The following is a 27,447-nucleotide window of genomic DNA, read 5'->3' on the forward strand; positions in this document are numbered from 1 at the left end:
AATGCATAAACAAATGCATTTAAAAAATGGCATAAATGCATGCATTTACAAAAATGCACGTATAAATGCATTTAAAGAATGCATACATAAAGCAGCTTAACTTGTAAAACCTGGATTATACTTTTAAGAGGTGTTCATCCTCTGCTCAGTGTGCAGAGTAGTGAACACTGCTTAGAGACCCTGTGAATTTAGTTACAGAGCTCCATCGAATTACAAATTCTGGCATGTGTTTTTTTCCCTCTCAATATAAAATAATAACCTTGTGTCATAAGAAGATATTAAGTTTCTAATCTACCTCAATGTGGAGCATAAAAATCAGAGAAAAAAAATGCCTCTGGATTAAAAAATACTACCAACGAGGACATATTTTTAGGACTGCAAATCTCAAAAAAACCTTTCCTTTGAGATGCCTTTATTTAAAGATCTTCCACCACGTTTTCTAGCATAGCTTATTATTATGGAGGTCGTGCCAAGATCTCATCAAATTGCAAATCTTTCGGCTCCATTTCTAGCAAAAGTCTTTTCCCCTCACTAACACATACTGGTTCAAAGAACACAAGATCAATTAGAAGATGTGGCATGTCCCATAAAATAACGCTTTCCATCTCCTGTCACTGGAATGGCAATGAAATGCACATCTATGCACAGATGTGGCTGGCGCTGTTGAGAGAAAGAGTGAAAGCGACGACTATAAAGCCATGATGGTCCCAAACTAGCAATTAGACTGACTGTATGACGGCCCACTGCTGTCAAACCCACGCACTGACTCAAAGACCTGAGCAGCGGCGTCCTTTACAAAGGCCCCCTCTCCAGTATTACACAGATGAGGAAGACAAAGTGGGGAAGAGGAGGAGAAAAACAGAGAAAATAAGAAAAAGAAAAAAATTACTAAACCATTACAGGTGTTGGAAACTCAGAATCGAAGACCAGGAGATGTTTGGATATCGTTCAAGCAGAAGTTATTCTTTATTGAGCGTTGCTGCAGTTCTTCCAACAATCTAAATCTAATACAGTATGCATTGTAGTTATATACATTCCAAGGGGGAGGGATTACATAGAGGTGGAGACTCTGAACAAAGCATGCAAATGAAGTAGGAACACACCCTACTCTGAGAGCGCTACCAGTCCAATTGAATCAGCGTAACTATTCAAATGCTGATACTGGCCAGGAACTCCGGTTCCAAGAGCCACCCCAGAGCCATTAAAGACAAAAGGTGAAAGTCTCCCCTACAACTAATCCAATCAACCTAACGATTCAACGTCTGGGCCAGGGGCTCCGAAAGCCATTTGGGCTCCGAAAGCCATTTGCAGAACAAAAGGTGAGAGTCTCAGTGATCTGACTCAGTGATCTGACTCAGGACTGGCCGGAGTCTCTAGCTAGAAACTGATCCTACTAAAATCAAAGTCTTAACTTTTAATGTTGGAACCTAAATTAAACATTTAATAAATTTGTAATACAACACAGGACATTAACCTAGAAGAAAATGTTATCGCTCTTCATAGCTCAGGAAACTTGTATGTTATTTTACAACATATTTGCTATGACAATACCCTAAAACTACAATAAATCTTTACAGCTAATATAATACACACGTTTTAATGGAATAATTAATATAAATGCACTACAGATAAATGCACAAATAATCAAATGGATAAATAAAATGCATAAATAAACAAATAAAATGATCAAATAAATGCATGCATAAATAAATAAGTGCACGAGTGAGATAATGACTGAGTGAGTGAACGACTGAATGAGTGAGTGAACGACAGTGTAATTGACTGAGTGGCTGAGAGTGAGTGAGTAAAAGACTGACTGAGTGAGAGTGAGTAAATGAGTGAGTGAGTGAGTAAATGACAGTGAGTAAGTAAATGACTGAGTGAGTGAGTGAGTGAGTGAGTGAGTGAGTAAATGACTGAGTGAGTCAGTAAATGACTGAGTGAGTGAGTGAGTGAGTAAATGACTGAGTGAGTAAATTACTGTGAGTGAGTGAGTGAGTAAATGACTGAGTGAGTGAGTGAGTAAATGACTGTGAGTGAGTGAGTGAGTAAATGACTGAGTGAGTGAATGAGTAAATGAGTGAGTGAGTAAAATACTGAGTGAGTGAGTGAGTAAATAAGTGAATGAGTGAGTGAGTGAGTGAGTGAGAGAGTGAGTGAATGAGTGAGTGAGTAATGAGTGAGTAAATGAGTGAGTGAGTAAATGAGTGAGTGAGTGAGTGAGTGAGTAAAATACTGAGTGAGTGAGTGAGTAAATAAGTGAATGAGTGAGTGAGTGAGTGAATGAGTGAGTGAGTAATGAGTGAGTAAATGTGTGAGTGAGTAAATGAGTGAGTGAGTGAGTGAGTGAGTGAGTGAGTAAATGACTGAGTGAGTGAACGACTGAATGAGTGAGTGAACGACAGTGTAATTGAGTGAGTGGCTGAGAGTAAGTGACTGAATGAGTGAGTGAGTAAAAGACTGACTGAGTGAGTGAGTAAATGACTGAGTGAGTGAGTGAGTAAATGACAGTGAGTAAGTAAATGACTGAGTGAGTGAGTGAGTGAGTGAGTAAATGAGTGAGTGAGTGAGTGAGTAAATGACTGAGTGAGTGAGTGAGTAAATGACTGACTGAGTGAGTGAGTGAGTGAGTGAGTAAATGACTGACAGAGTGAGTGAGTGAGTGAGTAAATGACTGAGTGAGTGAGTGAGTGAGTAAATGACTGACTGAGTGAGTGAGTGAGTGAGTGAGTGAGTAAATGACTGAGTGAGTGAGTGAGTGAGTGAGTAAATGACTGAGTGAGTGAATGAGTAAATGAGTGAGTGAGTGAGTGAGTAAATGACTGAGTGAGTAAAATACTGACTGAGTAAATGAGTGAATGAGTAAGTAAATGAGTGAGTGAGTGAATGAGTGAGTGATGAGTGAGTGAGTAAAAGACTGAGTGAGTGAGTAATGAGTGAGTGAGTAAAAGACTGAGTGAGTGAGTAATGAGTGAGTGAGTAAATGACTGAGTGAATGAGTGAGTAATGAGTGAGTGAGTAAATGACTGAGTGAGTGAGTAAATGACTGATTAAATGACTGAGTGAGTGAGTGAGTAAATGACTGAGTGAGTGAGTGAGTAAATGAGTGAGTGAGTAAATGACTGAGTGAGTGAGTAAATGACTGAGTGAGTGAGTAAATGACTGAGTGAGTTAGTGAGTAAATGACTGAGTGAGTGAGTGAGTAAATGACTGAGTGAGTGAGTGAGTGAGTGAGAGAGATGGAAATACCAGTTATGCTCCTTTTAAAAATGAACTTGATCTCAGATGTTTCTCCTGAAATATTTCTTCAGAAAAATAAAAACAGACATAAATGAGTCAATAACTGATAAATTAAGAAGACAGAGCAATAAAATGAATGTGAGCACATTGTTGAGGACGAGATGCATGTGAGATTACTGAAGTCTTTTGTTCAGGAGAAACATCTGAGAAGCAGGAGACTCTCCATTTAATCTCAATACCGTCTATGAGAAACAACTGAGTTATTAAAGATCTCATTGGTGATTTTTTTTTTTTATCCTGTGATGAACATATAAAGATGTACAGAGAACCAAAGTGCACTGACCTGGAGTGCAATATATTTGAGTCATATTCGATATCCTGCTAATTACAGTTATTCTGTGGATTCGTCAGAGGATTGTGGGTAATGCGGTTAATTATAAGCCCAGCGCTCATGTTTGACCAGGATGCTATTGTGCTATTGTGTAATCCTTGGACGCCAAACTGTCTCATTTATAGCAATGACTGTTTGAGGGTGATGTGAATGTTAAAATGAAAAAAATATCTTGTTGCTATATAATTTCACCCTCCTCCGATGTACATCTGTGGTATTAATCACCCGTTTTACCGTCCAGCAAGTGAAAATCATAAATCCGACAGGGTTTTGTTCGAGTATGAGCACTAGTAACAGTGATGCTCACCTTAGCAAACACATTTTTGAGGACTGATGTGCATTAATCGGTGGACGATCAACTCTTCCAGAAATGGCAAGGTTTAATCTTCATGACGTCTCGAGTCATTCCCTTGCGTTTGAGATAGCGAGACGCTCTCAAGCAGAAATGCTAAGGCTCCATTATCCCTCCTACGATCTCCATCCCGTGTCTATCCTGAACTAATGTGTTTGGAACTTGACTTAGAATAATGAGGAAAGGGTCAGCGGTTGGAGTGCAGTTGATAGAGTTTGTGGGAAAGGAGCGGACGAGGTCACAGCAAGGCATTGTGGGATATGAGCTGACGAACACACGCACACATCTGGCCTGAGGGACTCATGAATAGCGAAAAGCCATTCAATTTAATGTGCTCAACCCAAATGATTTGCACAGGGGTCACAGATTTTTGTGAGTCCTCTAAATGCACATGACAGACCTCAGAATGTTAAGGCCTATTCAAACACATTTTCCCTGAGACAATATTCTAAAGTTAACATAAAATGAATAATGTTCATTATTCCGTTTGTCTTGTAATCTTTATGATTTTTTTTTTTTTTTTTGATGCGTAGGTCATTTCTCATTTGCTTTTACTGAAAAAACTCACTAACCATTAAGATATAAATAAAATATTAAATTTAAAATTTAAAAAGTAAAATATTAAATTTATTAAGAATAAATACAAATATTAAAAACATAAAATAGTGTAAAAAATGTTTATATATATATATATATATATATATATATATATACATACACACACACAATTTGACTAATGAATGAAACTGTAAAATAAAATTATATATATTATTTTATTTTATCAAATCAAATTGCGTGTATATATATATATATATACACACATTATTATTATTAAATATGTCATTATTAAATATATATATAAAATAAATAGACTTTTTAGAATTATTTTCTTATTTAAAATCTGATGAACAGATAAAAATATTAAAAACATAAAATACACATACTAAAAATATATACATTTATGAATAAAAAATGTCACTGAGAAGTAAATACTGAATTTCATAATTATTGTTTTCTTAATATTTAAACACTGACGATCATGTTCACCAGCATGATCTGAGATGCTCCAAAGCGCATCTTGAGCTTCAATGGAAGCAAATTTGCCTCCCAGATTTTCAGTGTGGTCTCAGACATTTGAACCCACAGTATATCATCATAAGCACGTGTGGAGGAAGGAGCAAAGGCACGTCACGCTGATGGAGACACAGATGGAGGACTAGGACCTGCTCTTTTCTGGGACAGCAGCAAAGATGGTTATGAAGAGCCACCGCTGAGGGGAAGTACATGCTGTTCATCCCCTGAGATTACAGTGTTACTGATGCGGCAAGACTTTGGCCTTAGGAGAAAATAAAGCAGCAGAGAATGAGATCTATTAGAGGAATGATAGATTCCAACGAGTTAAAGCATCCTTACAGATAAAACAACACGGCAGGACGCGTCTCCAAGAAAAAAGTTGTTCGGATTTCAGCTGCCACACTTTGATCTCAACATGACATGATCATACTGTAATATACACACACACACACACATACTCATAACAAAACACACACAGGCTCATAAACACACGCGCATAAGAAAGAAAACTCATAAAAGACAAGAGATCTCATTTGGTCCTTGTGAGTGTTGTTATTGCTAACTAAAATTAAAACCATTAAAATTGTTTTCATTAACTGAAATAAAGAGGGAAAAAAAGTATTCAATGAAAAACTTAAACGTAATTGAAAATTAGAACTGTCGCCTTGGCAACAAGTAGAAGTACTAAAATGACAAAAACAGAAATAAATCTAAATGAAATCTAAATAAATATTTAAAAACAAATACAAAACCTTATAAGAATGGCAAAGCACATAGCGATTACAAAAACTGAAAATATAAAAATAAAAGGTAATTTTAAGTATAAATAAATACGATAATATTGTATAAATAAATCTGAAATAACATTAAAAGACATTAATGAAATTAAATTAAGTATTCACATGACTTTATGTGCACGCTTCGGATGTGTGCGCTCAGAAAACCACACATCAGAAGTTTAGACTGAAATGGCTTTAAGACGCATGCAGATTTAAACTTTCATGATGATGAAGAACTGTAATGTGACGTGAGCGCAATACAGATGATAAATCAAAAACAAACACATTTAGTTTGTTGTCGCCGGAGTGTCGGAGGCACGAGCTGTAAAGGCTCCGCCCTCTTCCGGAAAGGGGGCGGAGCAGCAGCTCATTTGCATTTAAAGATACACACATGAAAACGGCATTTTTTCCTTCCACCCAGAAAGGGGCATTTACAGCGTGATCTGTGGGGATGCTGGAACTTTGCAGACACATTCTGGGAACAACTGAGACATATTACATCTTGACAGAGCATTTTTACGCTATTAATCCATAATATATGAGGATGATGTCTTGATCTTCACGCAGTGTGACATGTTAGTGCATGCTGAAAAACACACACTGGGTGACCCAGTTTCACATGACATCAGTTAATGAAGTCTTTTTCCCAACATTAAACATTCATTTCCACGTTAGTAACTGCCATTAAGAACAAGCGCAGACACGTCCGGACACGATTCCAGTTACATCCTGATTAAAATCAATTATTGCATCATTTCGACCAACATTTAACCTTTTACAGGTTACAAATATTTCCAGAAGAAAAAACGTCATCATGAAAGTGAAATGTGAATTTTTTTCATAATCATATTCCAGTTTAATGAAAGTGACTGCAAGAGTCGAAATGTGAGTCATCCAACATGTTTTTTGCATTGTTTTGTGTTAGTCGCACACACACCTTTAAGAAAATATTAGACTTTCACTTTAATTATATAAAATTTTCTTACATTTTTTTAACATTTCAAAAAGCAAGTTGACTTAAGTAAATATTAAAGTCTCAAGTCTCTCACAATAAAACGTGAACATATAAAACAAATCTAAAACAACTACTCAAAAAGGGATTACAAACTGAACACCTCTATAGAATTACATGTAAATGATATTGTGCAGCCAGTCGATTATTATTGCAAAATAAATGCTGCCTGTTTAACTTGATGTACTTCAATAACTAAATCTACTACTAACTAAAAATGACAATAAGAGACAACCAATTCATTAAATCTTTAAACGGGAAATCTAAAAAAAAATCAAAACTAATTCAAAAAATAAATATAAATATAAAAGTATCTCATATATATTAAAACTGTAAATTATAATAAATAAGAATAAATTAAAGTACAACCCCAAATCCGAAAAAGTTGGGACACTGTACAAATTTTGAGTAAAAAAGGAATGGAATAATTTACAAATCTCATAAACTTATATTTTATTCACAATAGAATATAGATAACATATCAAATGTTGAAAGTGAGACATTTTGAAATGCCATGCCAAATATTGTCTCATTTTGGATTTCATGAGAGCTACACATTCCAAAAAAGTTGGGACAGGTAGCAAGAAGAGGCCGGAAAAGTTAAATGTACATATAAGGAACAGCTGGAGGACCAGTTTGCAACTTATTAGGTCAAATGGCAACATGATTGGGTATAAAAAGAGCCTCTCAGAGTGGCAGTGTCTCTCAGAAGTCAAGATGGGCAGAGGATCACCAATTCCCCCAATGCTGCGGTGAAAAATAGTGGAGCAATATCAGAAAGGAGTTTCTCAGAGAAAAATTGCAAAGAGTTTGAAGTTATCATCATCTACAGTGCATAATATCATCCAAAGATTCAGAGAATCTGGAACAATCTCTGTGCGTAAGGGTCAAGGCCGGAAAACCATACTGGATGCCCGTGATCTTCGGGCCCTTAGACCGCATCACATACAGGAATGCTACTGTAATGGAAATCACAACATGGGCTCAGGAATACTTCCAGAAAACATTGTCGGTGAACACAATCCACCGTGCCATTCACCGTTGCCGGCTAAAACTCTATAGGTCAAAAAAGAAGCCATATCTAAACAGGATCCAGAAGCGCAGGCGTTTTCTCTGGGCCAAGGCTCATTAAAAATGGTCTGTGGCAAAGTGGAAAACTGTTCTGTGGTCAGACGAATCAAAATTTGAAGTTCTTTTTGGAAAACTGGAACGCCATGTCATCCAGACTAAAGAGGACAAGGACAACCCAAGTTGTTATCAGCGCTCAGTTCAGAAGCTTGCATCTCTGATGGTATGGGGTTGCATGAGTGCGTGTGGCATGGGCAGCTTACACATCTGGAAAGGCACCATCAATGCTGAAAGGTATATCCAAGTTCTAGAACAACATATGCTCCCATCCAAACGTCGTCTCTTTCAGGGAAGACCTTGCATTTTCCAACATGACAATGCCAGACCACATACTGCATTAATTATAATATCATGGCTGCGTAGAAGAAGGATCCGGGTACTGAAATGGCCAGCCTGCAGTCCAGATCTTTCACCCATAGAAACATTTGGTGCATCATAAAGAGGAAGATGCAACAAAGAAGACCTAAGACAGTTGAGCAACTAGAAGCCTGTATTAGACAAGAATGGGACAACATTCCTATTCCTAAACTTGAGCAACTTGTCTCCTCAGTCCCCAGACGTTTGCACACTGGTATAAAAAGAAGAGGGGATGCCACACAGTGGGAAACATGGCCTTGTCCCAACTTTTTTGAGATGTGTTGATGCCATGAAATTTAAAATCAACTTATTTTTCCCTTAAAATGATACATTTTCTCAGTTTAAACATTTGATATGTCATCTATGTTGTATTTTGAATAAAATATTGAAATTTGAAACTTCCACATCATTGCATTCTGTTTTTATTCACAATTTGTACAGTGTCCCAACTTTTTCTGATTTGGGGTTGTACATGATGTTGTCCATCTAGTTTAATTGTTCACTTTATTCATTATAAAAACACATACACATATTGTGGTTATAAGAGGTTGTGACTGTGACACAAAACAACAATAAAAAACAAAATAGTTCAAAGTTAATGGACAATTTAAACCTGTAAGTCTATATTTCTCTATTTACCTCTCAGAGATTATCTTTTCCTTTCACAGCACTCATGAGCCAAAATCTCTTTGTTTGTGCTAACCTCGCTTGAGCAAATTAACTCTAACAGTGTGAATATTCTTTCATTGTGTAATGATCCATCAAACCGTGTGACGGTAAACACACCTTAAGGAAGTAAAATACAGAAATGGGTGATAAATCAACAGTAAAGTAATCACGCGTGTCATATGACTCAAAACCGCTTGATCTTTAGGCTTTGTGAATAAAACCGAATAAAGTGAGGATTGTGTTGTAGAAACTCCTGCTCGGTGTCAACAAACCGGTTTGAACGTGCAGAGCTCAAACAGAGCTCTAGTTTCTCATGTCTAGTGCTTGTTTTTGATCCAAATGCAACATGCAAACACAAGCACATCTGCAGAAACTTCATCGGGGTCTCGCTGTGAAGCTGCTGATTTTGGCCGGTGTGTGTGGAACGTCTCAGGAACAGGGTTTGCATGATCTTTCTCAGCTGTGCCGAAGCGTCTGATAGTGTTTAATGAGCAGCGCAAGCCTGATAACAGCATCAGCATGAGCCAAGCTTGGAAAAATAACTGGAATGTGGCATGAGATGAATAGATTTGAACTTGAAAACTACTGTGATGTCTTGTCAATTTACTGTTTTCACTGTAACGCTTCCTTTTATATGGAAGCCACGAAATTAAGAATTAAAAACTTAATTGAGACTTTTTATCTTACAATTCAGAGCAACTGTTTAAATTCTCACAATTCTGAGAAAAAAAGCTAGAATTGCGAGTTTATTTCTCACAATTGCGAGAAATAAAGTCAGAACTGTGAGATAAAAAGTAGCAATTACCTTTTTTACTTTTTATTCCATGGCAGAATCAAGCTTCCATAGTTTACCATCAATAAATGCATGAAACGTCAATTATATATATATATATATATATATATATATATATATATATATATACACAGTAGAAGAAAAGGTGAAAACTGAACTTATAGTTTTGAAGGTCTGAGGAACCACATATGCCTTTAATAATGTATTTTTATAAAGATCTTTGCTAGATAAAGAGAAAATATATCGAAATCTTCAAAACAAGATAAATTTAATTGAGAAACAAAACTGCATTAGATATAAATATATATTAAATTATGTTTTTTTATGTCTAAAACATGAATCTAACAAGATTTAGTTCATGCTTAAAACTCTTCACTTTCAAGTAATTAAACTGAGATTTATTTTACACTTGCAGTGTAAAGTACTTCATAATGAGCATTAATCTGTGTTGTTGTGTGTTCAGTTGCGTATGTGCACTCGCCTGTATTTGGAGACGTGCCGCTCACACTGACGTCACACACCATCTTAACAGTTTCCCAGGGGAATACACTCGTTGTGTCTGAACTGATGGACACATCAAATGTGGGACCTTTAAAACAGGACAAAAATAGCATCATTCCAGTCTTATATATATTTACCAATACAGTGTACTACACAAATACATTAATATTGTGACATATTATTACAAAAATAACTGTTTTCTATGTGAATATATAGTAAAGTGTATTTTATATCCTGTGATCAAAGCTGAATGTTCAGCATCATTACTCCAGTCTTCAGTGTCACATGATCCTTCAGAAATCATTCTAATATGATGATCTGATACTCAAGAAACATTTATGATTATTATAAATGTTAAAAACAGTTGTGCTGCTTCATATTTTTTGTGGAAACTGTGATACATTTTTATTTCTAAGATTCTTTGATGAAAAGAAAGTTAAAAACAACAGCATTTATTTGGAATTGAATCTTTTGCAACATTATAAATGTCTTAGTTTATAGACTTATAAACTAATAGACTTTAGTTTAGGGTGCAGTTCTCACTATTAACTAGTTGCTTATAAGCATGCATATTACTATGATATTGGCTGTTTATTAGTACTTATGAAGCACATATTAATGCCTTATTCTGCATGACCATATTCTACATCCCTTAACTTAACAACTACCTTATTGACTATTAATAAGCAGTAATTAGGAGTTTATTGAGGCAAAAGTCATAGTTAATAGTGAGAATTGAAACCTATTCTAAAGTGTGACCTTATTAGACTGTTTAATGAAGCTCAGAGGGACATTAATGCACTTAACCTGCAGTTACAAATGCAGAAATAATGTTTTGATGTTTTAAACATAAAATGTTGAATATTGATATTTGAAATTATATATATATATATATATATATATATATATATATATATATATATATATATATATATATATATATATATATATATATAAACTACTTTAAATATGAAATTAAAACCAACAGCAAGTCACTGTTAATGAGTGAGTAACTGAGATTCGACTGATTCATTCAAACAGCCAATTAATTCATGAACGAAGCATTTGACTGTGATAATGAGAGAGTCATTGAATCATTCACTCAAACGATTCGTTCATTCAGTCACGAAACACTGCTGTGTGTTGCTCAGAGACAGTTCTGTGTTTTTTGTTTGGAACTATTAACATTGGCGAAATAGAGCAAAAACAGGCAATACTGTGTCTCACTTAATATTAACTTGTTTATCGAACTGTTGTATAAAATCAATATCATATTTGTAATTATGCTGATATTTGGCGGGGAAAAAACAGCACTTTTCGTGTGATATTGATTAACTATATAAAATTATATGAATATAAAAGACATACAGAGGTATTTTGCCCCTTATCTTGAATAATGAGTGCATTACAAATGCATTTTAATAGAGTAAATCACTCACTGAAAGCATACTAGTCTAACTTAGACTACATCATGTAGTGTACAGTATGTGTGCGCTCTCTAGGTGTGTTTATGTAAAATGAGGGACAAACTCGATAATGTCAGATCGCACATTGTTAAAACAACAATTATGATCTTATTGCAGACGATATATATCACACAACCCTATAATGTTAACTAGTGCCATACATTGAATTGGCACTATCACTCTCTCTCCTCTCCACCTATAGCTGGTGTGTGGTGAGCGCACTGGCGCCGTTGTACTGTGGCTGCCGTCGCATCATCCAAGTGGATGCTGCACACTGGTGGTGGTTGAGGAGAGATCCCCTGATATAATTGTAAAGCGCTTTGGGTGTACAGTAGTACATATGAAAGCGCTATATAAATGCCTCATTCATTCATTCATTCAACTAGACACAGTGGAATCACCGTGGGAAAACCTCACAGTAAAACTGGGAGTTGTGCAAAATATGATACACCGTTCTTTAGCCAGATAAGAAGTTTATCTATGTATCATCTTTCTACTCTTTTAATTCATTATATAACTGTATCATATATCTCTTTTAATTTCTTTTATAACTGTTTTAATCTTCCTTGCTTTTATTTTGTGATTATTTTAATTCCTTTCTGTGTAAAGCACTTTGAATTGCCATAGTGTATGGAATGTGCTATTTAAATAAACTTACCTTGCCTTGCCTAATGAAACCTTATTGTAAAGTGTTACCGTAATTTGGACATGTTTTCAAGCCTATGTAGAAGTATTGTGCATTGCTCATGTTACCTAACGTAGTTAAATCATGTTAACTAATGAAATCTTATTGTAAAGTGCTACTGTAATTTGGACATGTTTTCACGAGATTCATATTCTCTACCTTTGTGTTCGAAAGCGACCTTAAGCTTATTGGACACTCCTTTGGCCATCTCGACCCAGTCTTCCCCGGCCTGTTTCGTCCAGGCTTTCATTTCACACGAGTAGAAGCCGCGATCGGTCTCTTGCACCGCTTGGATACGAAACTGAAACTCCCTCTTCCCGGTCTTCACCAGCATCAGGCCGTCCCGTCGGCCCGGCTCGCCCCAGTCCTCCAGCTGAAGAACCGTTTCCGGGCCCAGCGAGGCCAGTTTGCGGCTGGGAGACCTGTCGTCCTTCTCGGACAGGACGAGGATGGAAAAGGAGGTTCCCGGCGGGAGGTTTTGCACATTGGCCTGGCAGCTCATCTCAAACGTGGAGCCAGTAGCCGTAGCTTCACGGAGACGACGGGCTACGGCACCGAGAACAGGACCTGCGCGAGACCAACACAACAGATCTCATTATTAATATCTCAACTGTTCCTCCAAGGCAGGAATGAGATTACATGGAGATTTTAATGTCTACACATGAGGTTTCTCTCCTCCAACTGTTCATATTCGCTTAGATGCAAAAGAGATCTCAATATGAATTCTCATCAAAAGAGCCGAGCTTCTCTCCAGATTGCTACAAGCACTAAATATTAACAAACAATACAATGCAAATGATACACCAAGCGTAATAAAATTAAAATAAATATTTTTTATTAAATAATAATAATAATATTATTATTATTAATGATCAGATTATTATTTATATTGTAATTATAATAAATAAATAAATAAATAAATAATCATATCATTATTTTATTTTATAATAATATAAACAATAATACATATTTAAACTATAATAACATTAACATAATAAAAGCACAAACATAATGATAATACTTATTATTATTAATTATGTATTTATTATTTATAATAATAATAATAGAAATACATACTAATCATATTATTATTGATGATGTGATTATTATTTATAATATAATAATAATAATAATAATAATAAATATGTATATTATTATTAAATATTATAATATTATTATTATCAATGATGTGATTATTATTAATAGTAATAATATAAATAATACATATTTAAAAAACAATAACAACAATTAACATTATTATTAATTATTATTATTATGTGATCATTATTTATATTACAATTATGATCATATAAATATAATAAATCTTTAAATAAATAACAATAATAATTGTATTATTATTATTTATATCATAATAATATAAATTATTAATATTATCATTATTATTATTATTTGTAAAAGCACTTTGTGCTACAAGCATTTATTCATGGCTATATGGCTCTGTTTATTTCTCATAATGCATTTAAGGAAAAACATCTGAGACAAACTTGACACTTGGAGCTGAGAGCTGGGAACTCTGAGCTCTGAATGAGATGAATGAATTTACGCAGCAACACCGAACCATGTCTTCTCTGTGAAAGAGAGTTATCAGTCTTTTGTTACATAAGACAATTTATTGCCAAGTCTCTTGGAATATGAAAAAGTGTCCCAATATAGGAGCGACGATATGAGATAATGGCAAAATTATGCCAAATGTTCTTAGAGGTCATTAAAGCTGCAATTGCAGCTGTATAACTTTGAGTAGCAACAGTTTTGAGCATAACCGTACAGCATGTCAGAATAAACTGCACCCTGTGGAGAACTGCATCAGTCCAGCAGCTCACAAAACACATCAGAATATAATACAAACGGCATCATTTGTAGCTCCTCATGAAACACAATTCTCCATTACAGAAGACGTTGCTGGTTGAAGTCAACCGGTGCAAATGCTTCCATGCATATATGTATTGCGTTCAGGTAATTATAGAAATGATGCAGGAAATCAATGAGCTGAGATGTCATATGTCAGACCAGAATAGAAGCGTGAACATTTGAGCTGCAATATTCACAGATGTCTGAGGCAAACTAGACACCTTATAATGTTTGATATTGGTAACACTTTACAATAAGGTTCATCAGTTAACCATCTTCAGCATTTATTAATCTTAGTTAATTTCAACATTTCGTTAGCCTCATAGCATAATTGCCTAAGTCATTTTTTAATTAATTATTTTCTTAGGCAATTATGGTATGAGGCTAACGATTTACAAATACATTATTAAAATCAAAGGTTGTATTTGTTAACATTAGTTAATGCACCCTGAACTAACATGAACAAACAATGAACAGCTGTATTTTTTATTAACTAACATAAACATTAAGATTAATAAATACTGAAACAAATGTTCTGCTTATTGTTAGTTCATGTAAGCTAATACATTAACTAATGTTAACTAATGAACCTTATTGTAAAGTGTTACCTTGATATTTTATATACAGAGGCAGAGCTAACTAAACAAGAAAAGTTTGTTTGTTGGTCTCACTAAAACGTGCAAAACCCCTAGAAGATTACATAAGCATTTAAATGCATGCAAACTTACGCTTGTTAGCAAAGCTGACTTTAAGCGCTGGGGTCAAATGCTCCACAACCTTTTTCCAGTTCCCATGACGAGTCGGGATCCACGCCGTTACGCCACACGTGTATTCTCCAGCGTCGGCGTCCGTCGTGTGAAGGAGGCGGAGCTTAAATGTGGAAGGCTCCGCCCTGGTCGCTGTAATAAGCCCCGCCTCCATGCGTTTCTTGTACGTCTTGCCTGGCACGAGGGTCCCGTTCTCATCCAATGACGCGATAGTGTGAGTAGATACTGGAGCGTCACCGGGAACAGCGTCTCTGTAAAGCCACGACACTCCCAGTCTTCCACTACGGAGATTGGACACGTTTGTAACTTTGCATTCCAGCTCCGTCGGGTCGCCGAAGAACTTTGCGTTCACAGATGAGTTTAGGACAACGGTGTAGTCTGGATCTGAGAGACACAGAGACATTAGTCAAAATAAAAATAAAGCGTCGCCTATTTCAGATTAAATTTAAAAAACACACATTAAATAATGATGTATAGTAGATTTGCACATTTTTAAAGCATGCCGTGCATGATGGGATGTTGTTTTAGCACATTGCCTGTCAGGGTGTTGCACTGCAGTGAGGTGTTTTGAGTGTTGTGATGTTTCTATATGGTGTTATTGTGAGTGTTATTGTGAGTGTTATTGTGAGTGTTATGCTCACTAGTTCAAGTCAAAAGTGATTCTTGCCTAAACAAACACCAAATAAAACATCCCCCTGTGGTGAAAATCCAGCTTTTAATGTTGTTTATGTGTCTATGTGGTGTTTTTAATCTGCATTAAGTCAAAGCATGTGTAAATTCATAATTCGACAGCATTGCTGAGTATTTCCTCCTTAAAACTGCAGTGAACCAAAGACAGTCTCAAACACACGCTTTGAAATCACTGGTGTTTCACGTCACAAACTACCTTGTAACCAATCAGATCAACGTGTGATCGTCAACCAGTGGATCTCTGAGCTGAGCGAGTGAGTGGAGGCGGGGCTCATTTGCATATTCATAGAACCACGTATACTAAATGAGGCAAGGGTGTTGAGTTACATTCAAGCTATTTTTTTGGCATGAATAATTTTTTTTAAAGGAAAAAATGCTTAAATGTGTAATTTTGGTGATCGAAGATGAGTTTTAAGGGATAAAATTATTGACTACAGGGGTAGTCAACTTTAAATTGTCAATACTGGCAAATAACCATTACATAAGTGGGATAATCTACAGCTAGCTGTGCATTAAACAATTTGAATGTCGGGCTGTTCTTTGCCTCCACGTCGTGCATTAAAATCGTTTAACCAAACAGTTTCTGGTCCCCCATTGACTTCCACAGTACAGGGAAAAATTACTATGTAAGTCAATGGGGGACCAGAAACTGTCATTCTTCAAAATGTCATCTTTTGTGTTCACCAGAAGAAAGAAATTCGTACAGGTTTGGAACAACATAAGGGTGAGTAAATTATGACACATTTTTTATTTTTGGGTGAACTATCCCTTTAACTCTGTCCCCGCCAGAATTTTTTTAAGTTGCCAGTCAAGCGCCAGAATTTTTATTTTTGGCTGAACTATCCCAAAGTGACTCTTTGGAAGAAAATTAAGCTGGATTATTGATTAAACTGATTCTTCAGCAGTGAAAAGACACTGTAAATGACTACAAATGTCCCTCACACACCTCCAAACATCAACTCACGTGCACATTCACACACTCATTAAAGCCGTTTCTAGGCTCTCAGCGCACCAGTGTCAAGTGTTTGTGGGCAGCCGGCCCGGTTAGTGAAGGGCTCCCTGCGTCTCTTCCTATACAGCTGGGACCTTCATGCTCGGGTGAGCAGTACTAGAGACACACAAAGACTTACAGCGGGCCAAAGCCAGTGCTATTCTCCCACACGGACAACCTTGACATAATCACATGACGTAAATAGCTCAGGAAAACACATGAGAGAGGCACGGGAACACAGACAAATGAAAATCATCCAGACAATCAATGGTATATACAACCCCACTGAGCATCACATGTGGTGGTGGGTTTTGCGTTAAGCTTTTTGGACGTCACGCCGGCTGAGTCACTGGGACCATCTGTGCGTTGTGGCTCTCATTCGCATCACTTCCTGTTCGCTAAGCCCCTCCCACTTATAGCCATTTACTTTGGGGAACATCTTATTGGCACATATGCAGCAAAAATAGGTTTTATCCCTGCAGTCTAGACCTGAAAACCTAGTCCAGCTGGTGCTTAAACTTAGTCTTAGCGCTGGTTACCAGTGTAAGGTAGGCTATGTTTTGGACACTTTTAACCCTCTTGTGCTGATTTTTTTGCGAAATGGTTACGAAACATGGTAAAGATTTTGCTGTGTGAACAAGAAAAAAAATCATGGACATGATTCAAAAATGTTAAATGGTCCTGAAAAAAATAGACACACTTGTATTGTTCACAGTCAAAAATGAGCGCATTGGAAATGAATGGGAAATGAATTTCATCTAGTGGAAGCGTCTGGTACTGCGGCCAAACAAAATCTCACTGAAAGCTCATTTTTTGAGATAATGACCTCAAATTTGGAGCACAGCTTGTTTAGATTTATGGCTTTGATTTTCTCACAGTTTTAGAGTAAAACGTGTTTTGGAAAATAAATATAAATAAAAAATATATATTTTTGTGCATTTTTCATAACAATAAATGTTTGTAAATTTTATAAATCTTTTTAAACTTTTTTTATTGCTTCACTTCAGCAATAATCTGCCATCTTTAAAAAGAGACCAAACTGAATTCTTCAAAGCATTCAATATTTATGACAGAGGTCTATGCTCAAAAAGTGAATAAATGGATTATATCTCCTGCATAAATATAAATTAGTACCATAAAATCCCCTAAAAATACAAAATATTAAATAAATAAAAACATTATTGGACTAAAATATAGTGCAATCATTTCAAATTCTGTAATTTTTGACCATCAACCGAAGAGCATCAGAGGCTTAATGCAAAAAATATTGCTCAAAATAAAATAAAAAATTCTAGATAGAATTTGATGAGAAATATTCCAGTTCACATTGAGATCTTTGACTTTGGATTGCAGACGTTGGCAAATCTTCGAGGCGTTATAGAGATCTTGTATGAAACACAAGATAACTGGAGTCTTTATACTGAGAAAAAGAATAATTAAGATTAAAATCCCCTAATCTATGGGAGAAACAGCTGAGATATCAAAGTTAACAATAGCCAATTTAACCTGCTTGTGGAAGTAAAAATTAAACTAGACATTTCAGGCGGTTCAACCCAGCGCTGTCATTGTTAACTAAAATTTAATTAAAAATTGTTTGAGATGAAGCAAAAATAAATAATATTCAAAGAAAATATTTTAAATTAAATGCTTATAAATAGACATTAAGTAGAAGTTGTAGTAAAACTGAAACAAAATAAAAATAAATAGAAATATAAAAAACTAAAACTACAAAAATGATAAAAGCATATAACAAATTTCCTAAAATGACTCAAAGATTAAAATGAAAGCTGAAAATAAATAAATAAATAAATAAAAGCCAATTCAATTAATATATTTTTTTTCCAGCATTGCCAGTTAACTAATAACTTTTTAAAGTTAGTTACTTAGTTTGTTGCTTTAGCTGAAGACCTTTATAATTCTGAGCACAGCTTGGTAATGAACTTTTGGGATCAAGTGAGGAGAACCAGGCAGCGAAAGAGAGACTTCTAGTTAAAGAAAGATAAATAAAGACAGGACGAGAGCAGGTCTACAATGTGTTTCTTTACCCGGACAAACAGAGAAGACAAGATGAATGTCTGAGAGGAGCTCTATAGCCGGTCGCTATGGACGGGAACCGAGTGTCCTGGGAACGAAACGAGGATCTGTCAATCACGATTCATTAAGAGCCTCTCCACTGCAGACATTCAATCTGCATTATCAGACTTTATCTCACACTCGCTCTCTTGCTCTCTCGCTCTTGCTTTTGTCTCCGTCTTCCTCTCTCCATTTCGTTCTCTCGCACTTTCTTCTGGCTTTCCGCACACCTGTCTAGAGAATGAGCTGTGGTGCTTGTTGGAGCATCAGGTTAGTGTTTGTGTGTTTGGTGTAATTGTTATTCAAATACAGAGAGAATGATGCAGACGAGTGACAGCTGAGTTTAGATTACAGGTCACATGATCCGGGGCTTTTGACATCAGCACTAAACTGGAGATTAGTAACCAATGGACACCCGATAATCTCTAAATGATTGGGTTTAGATTATAGACTCACTTAGTAGGATCAGAATATAACTATAAATATGAATAGAACACAACTTACTGAAGAAACACTTATATTTTATAAAAAAAAGAATGAATCAAAATATACATTTAATAATAATAATTTTATGAATCAGAATAAAATTATGGAAGCTTGTTTCCGCCACAGAATAAAACATTTTAAAAGATAATTGCGACTTTTTATCTCACAATTGCGAGTTTACATCTCGCAATTCTGACTTTATTTCTCAGAATTGCGAGATATAATGTCAGAATTGCGTGAAATAAAGTCAGAATTGCGTGAAATAAAGTCGCAATTGCGTAAAATAAAGTCGCAATTGCGTGAAATAAAGACTTTTTTCTCACAATTGCGACTTTATATCATGCAATTCTGACTTTATAACACATAATTGCGAGTTTATATCTCGCAATTCTGGCATCTTTTCTCACAATTGTGAGATATAAAGTCCAATTCTAAGGAAAAAAAAAATGGACTTTTTTTTTTTTACCTCAGAATAGTTTATATCTCACAATTCTGACTTTATAACCTGCAATTGCGACTTTATATGACGCAATTCTGAGATAAAAAGTCAGAATTGTGAGATTAAAAAGTCGCAATTACCTTTTTTATTTTTCACTCTGTGGCGGAAACAAGCTTCCATATAAAATAGAACTTTATTATATATAATTTTATATAACTTTATTATATATTATAATATAATTTTATTAATTTATTAATTTAATTTGATTAAAAAAACAGAATAATTTAAATATAAATTAAATTTTAAAATTTAATAAGATATAATTTTAGAAATCAGAATACAGACTGAATAAATAACAGAATAAATCAAACTATAATAATAATTTTGCTTAATAAATGAGAATATAAATTTGGAAATCAAAACAGAATAGAGAAACTAAATCAGAATATTTTTGATTCTTAAATCTCTTCTTAAATAAATCAGAAAAAAAGATTAATAAAATAAAAATAAAAATATTATAAAAAAATATATAAAAAGTTAAAATAACTGAAAACCAAGCGACTCGTTATACGTACATACACTATGATGTACAATTTACAAACAGGCCACACACACACACACACACACACACATGACTCTATAGAGACTATACAGAATTAACATGCTGGTTGCTGGGCTCAACGGGTCTTAAAGTCATTAACGCTAATGAGTTTGAGCAGCACAAGTCATCCATCAGTGCAAGACAACATGAAGAACATCTCCTGAAATCCTGACAGAGACTTCAGCTGTTTCCACAACAGTAAGATGCGTGAGCATATGGCATGGGTTCAGGCGGTACAGTACGTCAGCGTGAGGTTAGTGCACTTCACTGCTTTGATCGAGCGTCGTCCACAAACACTCTGTTCTTCAACGCTGGATGATAACGCCAAATACTACAAAGTGTGCTACTCATCAGACACCATGATAACAGACGACACCACCTTCACTATCAACACACCACAGACGCAGACTTTGATCTCGCAATGCAAAAATATGCCACAAATAAACATGCTCTAAACACACACACACACACAGTGGCGTGTTTCTCCGAGGAGACCAAATAAAGACATCCAGATCACCGTGTATTAAAGAGCTCAATTATAAGATTGAATTATAAGAGCAAACACAACAAGACAAATATACAAGAACGAGAACTGAGTCATTTGGCACTCATCTGAAAACAGTAGGCGCGTTTCCATTACAGATTTGCGCAAAACTTTTGCGATTTTTTCTAAATGTCGTCAAAAAACTATTTCGAAATGACGGCATTTCCATTAACCGATGTTATGCGACTAAAACTTCATTCCAAAAACCATGGCGACGGACGTTGGTAGGTTTATGTACTATATCCCAGCCACTGCACTGGCCATTATTATTAATGGAAGGAGATGTGTGTGTGTTTTCCAAGCATTAATGGTAAGGAACGACCCTTATTATACTCGTGAGCGGCTCATATGAGGTGTTTCTGGGTGTTTCTCCCTCATTTCTGCTTCGAGGTCTTGATTGTGGCATTTATTTGAGGTTTAGAATCCAGTATTCCTGTAATTCTTTCTTCTTATATGAGTTTAATAAAGAACTCTGTCTCGTCTTCTGTCCAAACGCACCGCGTCATCTACTGTACGTCAGGTGAGCTGTAAATGCGCAAAAACTGTTTCCATTGCAGTTTTGCAAAATATTTCTTTTTCGAATTGCCTGGAAAACCTCCTCATGCGAGCGTAAAAACTTTTTTGCAATAAATGTGAGTTTTTGCGAAATTGACTTGTTTTCATTGGGCGTATTTTCAATTCTTAATTTCAATTTGCGCAATTTGAAGGGTAATGGAAACGCGGCTAATGTTGGAAGGAGTGGTAGAAAAGTCAAAAGCTGTGGAATGGATATTTCACACTATGCATTGCCTTCGACATGAGCAATAGTTAGTGATGCTTGACTTTGCAAACGCCACTAATAAAGACAATCTTCATCTCGATAGAAGGGATCTGTGGAGATGAAAATTGTCTTTATTAGTGGCGTTTGCACAGTCTAACATCACTAACTATTGCTCACGTCGCTACAGTCAAAAATAAAGGTTCTTCATTGGCATCAATGGTTCCGTGAAGAACCTTCAACATCCATGGAATCTTTTCATTCTACAAAAGATTATTAAAATGGTTATTTTAAAGCTGCAGTCCGTAGTTTTCCTCTTTGTCGCCATCTCTGTTCGAAATGATTAAAATGGTTCTTTTAAGAACTGTTCTCAAAGGTTCTTTGAGGAACCAAAAATGGTTCTCCTAACTGTGAGTGTGAACTAACAGCGTTATATTCTGATTAACATAGAAAAAATTGTATTTTTTTAAAGTAGGAAATAAGATTATTGGAGTAGGTTTTAAAAGAAAATGCTATTTCAGTCTTTTTACTTCAAAATTTCACATTTAATTCAATGTTTTACATTTTAAATGTTTCACAGTTCTTTGTAAAAAGTGAAAATTGTTTCAAAGTAAAAAATAATTTTCAGTGCACAAACACTTTTAAGACTATTTAAATTTAAATAAATGTTAAGACCTTATTTATGAACCTTTCATTAAAACCTTTTGACACGTGAACTATATTTATAGTCAATACTTTAAAATACTCTTATTGCAATCATTCTGCGATTACCTTCCCAACTAATGATACCGTTCAAAATTAATTAATTATTTTAAAATAAATGAACTCTTTTATTCAACAAAGATGCATTAAATTGTCCAAAAGTGATAGTAAATATATTTATAATGTTATAAAAGATTTGATTTCAAATAAAAGCTGTTCTTTTGAACTTTCTATTTATCAAAGAATCTTGAAAAATAAAATGTATCAGTTTAATGACTGTTTTCAACACTGATAATAATCATAAATGTTTCTTGAGCAGCAAATCATATTAGAGTGATTTCTGAAGGATCATGTGACACTGAAGACTGGAGTAATGATGCTGAAAATTCAGCTTTGATCACAGGATATGAATTACACTTTACTATATATTCATATTGAAGACTTATTTTAAATTTTAATAATATTTCACAATATTACAGTTTCTACTGTATTTTACTGTAAATAAATGTAGCTTTGAAGAGTCTTCTTTTAAAGGAACACAGTAAAGCAAAGATTATTGGTACATTTTACAAGAAAGTAATTATTTCAGTCTTTACTACTGATTTATTGATTGATTACTTTATGGGGAAATTGTTGTTGCTTGTGTTTCAACATGCGTACACACAAAGAACCAACAATGCACATAAATATAAAAACACGAAAAACACCCAATATTTTTTTTACTAGTTTCTAATTTAGAAGTTTCTACACCATCAAATTGTAAATCCTACACCAAATATGTTGTCAGGTGATTATATGTGATGCTGTCTAGAGTTTGATCATAAAGATGCATCCCAGAAGGCAAGAGTAATCATGCTGGCCTTTTAGCAAAGCGTCTAAAGAGAAGGAAGTGAGAAAACAAAGGAGAGAACAATAACACTTTTCAGCGTCCCACACAATAACATGTTCTCAAGTTCAAACATTAGCAGTTCTACAGGTCTGTGTCTCGGCATGAGACCGGTTTCTTGGAACGGCGTGGAGGAACGAGAGCCAAAATGTTCATGGAAAGTGTAAAAGTTGCTCTTTTAAAGAGGACCTATCATGCTTTTTCACGTTCATCTGTCTTTAGTGTGTAATGTTGCTGTTTGAGCATGAAAAAGCTTTGCAAAGTTCCACAGCATGATATAATTATTCTCTATCAGTGTCACAGGAACGAACATGTCACAATATTCCTCATTTAAATAATTAATTCGCAGAATAAAGGGGCGGGGCCTGGTTGAGTTAGTCAGTAGTGTGTTAAACTGGCGGTTATGGAAAAAGGCAGGACATTTCCCAAACACACTCGAAGCGCTCGACCAATCACAACACACTGCTCCAGCCGACCAATCAGAGCACAGTGTGCTTTTCAGAAGGAGGTGCTTCATAGAGACAGTAAACAGAGCGTTACTGACAGACTGGGAAGAGAGGAGCCGCAACAATGGAGAATATGAGGAAAATAATCAACATTCAAGCAGGAAAACCTGTTCTAGTAGAGCCTGAAACAACATCAAGACTTTGATAAAGGGCATAATTAGGGCCCTATAATTTCCGCGATCACGGAATCGCGGACGGAATCGCGGAATTGGCGAATTAACGCGGAATCTAGTGTCAACGCGGAATTTCGCGGAATTTTACGTATTTGGAATAAAATTCAGCTTTTGTGTGGGAGAAAAACGTATGTCTGAGGAAAATCGCATATTACTGAAAGAATGAGCAGAGAGAGAGGCCCGGTCGCGCGCGCGTCTTCAAACTGTCTTGCTCTCTCTCACTCCCTCGCGCTTATTAATCTAAATCAATTGAGAATTGACACTAGGGGTGGGCGGATCGATCCTGAAGTATCGATATATCGATACTGACGTGGTATCGAAAAGGATCGATCCTCACATAAAAATATCGATCCAAATGTGTGTTTTTTTTACCAGTAATTTTCTATTAATTTATCACGCAATTCAGTGCATAAAATAAGCTTCTAAGTTGAAAAATAAGCGAATGTTAGCGGATAATTGTGTAGGATAGAACTTTTCTCCTAGTCATCTGTATACAAAACGAAACCAATCAGTCACAGAGAGCGTTCGATGCCGGTGCTCACAGGCCCAGTGCGTTTGGGAAACGAAGCCTTGCTTAGATGACAGAGAAACAATCGGGAGTTATTTCGCAATAAACAAACCAAAAGTGTACATAACGGTTCAAAATGTTGACGTCAGTAAGATTTTTTTAATGAAATTAATATTTTTATTCAACAAGGATCGATGCATTAAATTGATCAAAAGTGACAGTCAAGGGTTTTACACTGTTAAAAAAAATCTACTTCATATAAATGCTGTTCTTTCAACTTTGTTCATCAAATAATTCTGCATAAAATGTATCATGGTTTCCACAAAAATATGAAACTGTTTTCAACATTGATAATAATAAGAAATGTTTCCTGAGCAGCAAATCAGCATATTACAATGAATTATCATCATTACTGGAGTAATGATGCCGAAAATTCAGCTTTGATCACATGAATAAATTACAGTTTACTATGACATAGAAAACCTATGTTAAATTGTAATATTCCAGTTTTTACTGTATTTTTGATCAAATAAATGCAGAAGAGAATTAAAAGTCTTACAGACCCCAAACTTTTGAACAGTAGGCTAGTATACTAGTAGGCTAGTATACTAGTAGGCTAGTACTATAATTAGGGTAGTTTTGTAAAAGTCACTGACTAATTACAGGCGAGTTGCGAGCACAAATCACAAAATATTTAGTAGTCATGAAAACGTATTCAGATTTAGCATATTAATGATGCATTCACCTCATATATCGACACACTGCTCTAGCACAGGAAAGTGCATACAAGTTCAAGTGCATGCTTTTAAAATGAAAAAGTATCGGTATCGGTATCGATATCGGCGATACTGGCCCTGTATTTACTTGGTATCGGATCGATACCGAAATTTGCAGTATCGCCCACCACTAATTGACACAATGGTAAAAGATCGGAAGAACGAAGTTTCACGTGGAGCATTCGGATATTATTTTCCTGAATTAGGCTACCGCTGGGTGTGAATTGTGCAAAAAAAAAACTTTACCTTGCCTTCTTCTCTGAAAAGCGTTCCGCCCATTCAGCTGACATAAAAAACACTTTCAATAAACTAAACTAAACCTATCCAATGATGAAATGTTTTCTGTGTTGACAAATCTTGTGCGATGTCCTAACTGCCGGGATAATCACACAACGCGTACAAGTCTGCTAATGATACGTCCGATTCTCGAACTAATGACTCCTTTGAACCGATTCACTTTAATGAATGGTTAAAACAACTGATCTGTCCAACACTGAATCGGTTCGGTGTATAACAAAATCGGTAACACTTTACAATAAGGTTCCATTTATTAAACTTTAGTTAACTAGATCAGTTAACATCAGTTAACAGCATTTATTAATCTTTATTAATGTTAATTTCACCATTTAGTAGTCTACATTATTTAAATGAAAAGTTGTATTTGTTAACATTAGTTAGCTTAATGCACTGTGTGAAGAAACATAATAAAAATACAGGGTTAGGGTTAACTAAGATTAACAAAGATTAATAAATACAGTAACAAATGTATTGCTCGTGGTTCATGTTAGTTAGCCTAATACATTCACTAATGTAAACAAACCAAACCATATTTAACACCTCTTAAAATGAGAATTTTGTTTGTTACCTCAATAAATTTAGGGTCATTCTTATTTTATTTGTGTACGTTTTAATCATTAACATTAAAAACACTCTTTTTACGACTAAAATAACAGTAAAGGGTAAAAAAAAACTGAATTCCCAAAAATTAAAACGGAAAAAACGGAATTTGCAAAAATTAAAACGGAAAAAACGGAATTTGGGAAAAAATAAAACGGAATTTGGGAAAAAATAAAACGGATTTTATAGGGCCCTACATAATAGGTCGTATTTAAAGATCTGGAAACACAATGAGATTCTCTTTAACGCTTTTACAGGAGTAGTAGGCCTACTCACATACGGGAAAACGAATAATAGCATTCTTAAAGAGCTTGTGTAAGTACAGTACGTGTGTGGATTTACCACACAGATTTGACCATCTAACCAGCAAAAACTAATACTCTTCAAATTATTATTTTTAATGCAGTCAGTCAAAGTCAAGAGTCCTGCGATCTGGAGGCAATTTCTTTATAGATGAAACTGCTGTTGTGCTCTAGTGTTTCCAGATGTGCACCTACAAAGATGTGTACCGTCACATCTGGCCCTGAAAACACGACCACGGCCACTTCAGGAGGTCACAGACAATACCTGACGTCTTTCTATGGCTTAGACGGTTGTTGGTGTGCAATGCTGGTGGGGATTTCCTATTAAAACCCATTGAAACCCACTGAGCCATATCTAAATCTAGCTTTTTGTTCTCTAGGAAATCTGAAAAAAATTTTTTTTTTAAATTCCTATAGGAAAACACTTGGACAGTAAGAAAATAACCAGCAGTTTGAGATCAGGAAGATTTTTTAAAAATGTTTTTGAAAGAAGACTCTTCTGCTCACCAAGGCTGCATTTATTTAATCAAAAATACAGTAAAAAACAGTAATATTGTGAAATATTATTAGTATTTGAAATAAATGATTTCTGTTTGAATATAAAGTAAATTATAATTTATATCCTGTGATCAAAGCTGAATTTTCAGCATCATTACTCCAGTCTTCAGTGTCACATGATCTTTCAGAAATCATTATAATATGATGATTTGATGCCCAAGAAACATTTATGATTATCAATGTTGAAAAGAGCTCCATATTTTTGTGATACATTTTGTTTTCAGGATTCTTTGATTAATAAAAAGTTAAAAAGAGTAGCATTTATTTGAAATAGAATCTTTTGTAACATTATAAATGTCTTTACTCTTGAGGCCTTGCTCAAAAGTATTATTATTAGTATATATATTTATTCATATTTTTCATATTTATTTATATTTTTCAACTTTAATTTTAGTTTATGTTTAAGTCATTTTATGTGCTTTTGTAATTTTTGCTAGTTTTCTAGTTAATAAAAAAAAAAAAATCATTTTTAAGT

At 35.0% G+C, this 27,447-nt stretch overlaps 1 protein-coding gene across 2 annotated transcripts in view; it reads right to left on the reverse strand.

Annotated features, from left to right (window-relative positions):
• Positions 1 to 27,447, reverse strand: part of ptgfrnb (prostaglandin F2 receptor inhibitor b) — a 45,274-nt gene that overhangs the window by 3,251 nt on the left and 14,576 nt on the right. For both annotated transcript variants that reach the window (XR_013820345.1, XM_079864061.1), the window contains exons 5-7: positions 15,045 to 15,467; positions 12,607 to 13,014; positions 10,277 to 10,384 (exon numbers count right to left, since the gene is read on the reverse strand). Coding sequence is in view for 1 of the 2 variants with exons in the window: in XM_079864061.1 (XP_079720187.1) it covers positions 10,277 to 10,384; positions 12,607 to 13,014; positions 15,045 to 15,467 (939 nt within the window). In the remaining variant the exon portion in view is untranslated. The remainder of the gene's footprint in view (positions 1 to 10,276; positions 10,385 to 12,606; positions 13,015 to 15,044; positions 15,468 to 27,447) is intronic.

This window comes from Squalius cephalus (assembly GCF_949319135.1).
Source record: "Squalius cephalus genome assembly, chromosome: 2".
Lineage (NCBI taxonomy): Eukaryota > Metazoa > Chordata > Actinopteri > Cypriniformes > Leuciscidae > Squalius > Squalius cephalus.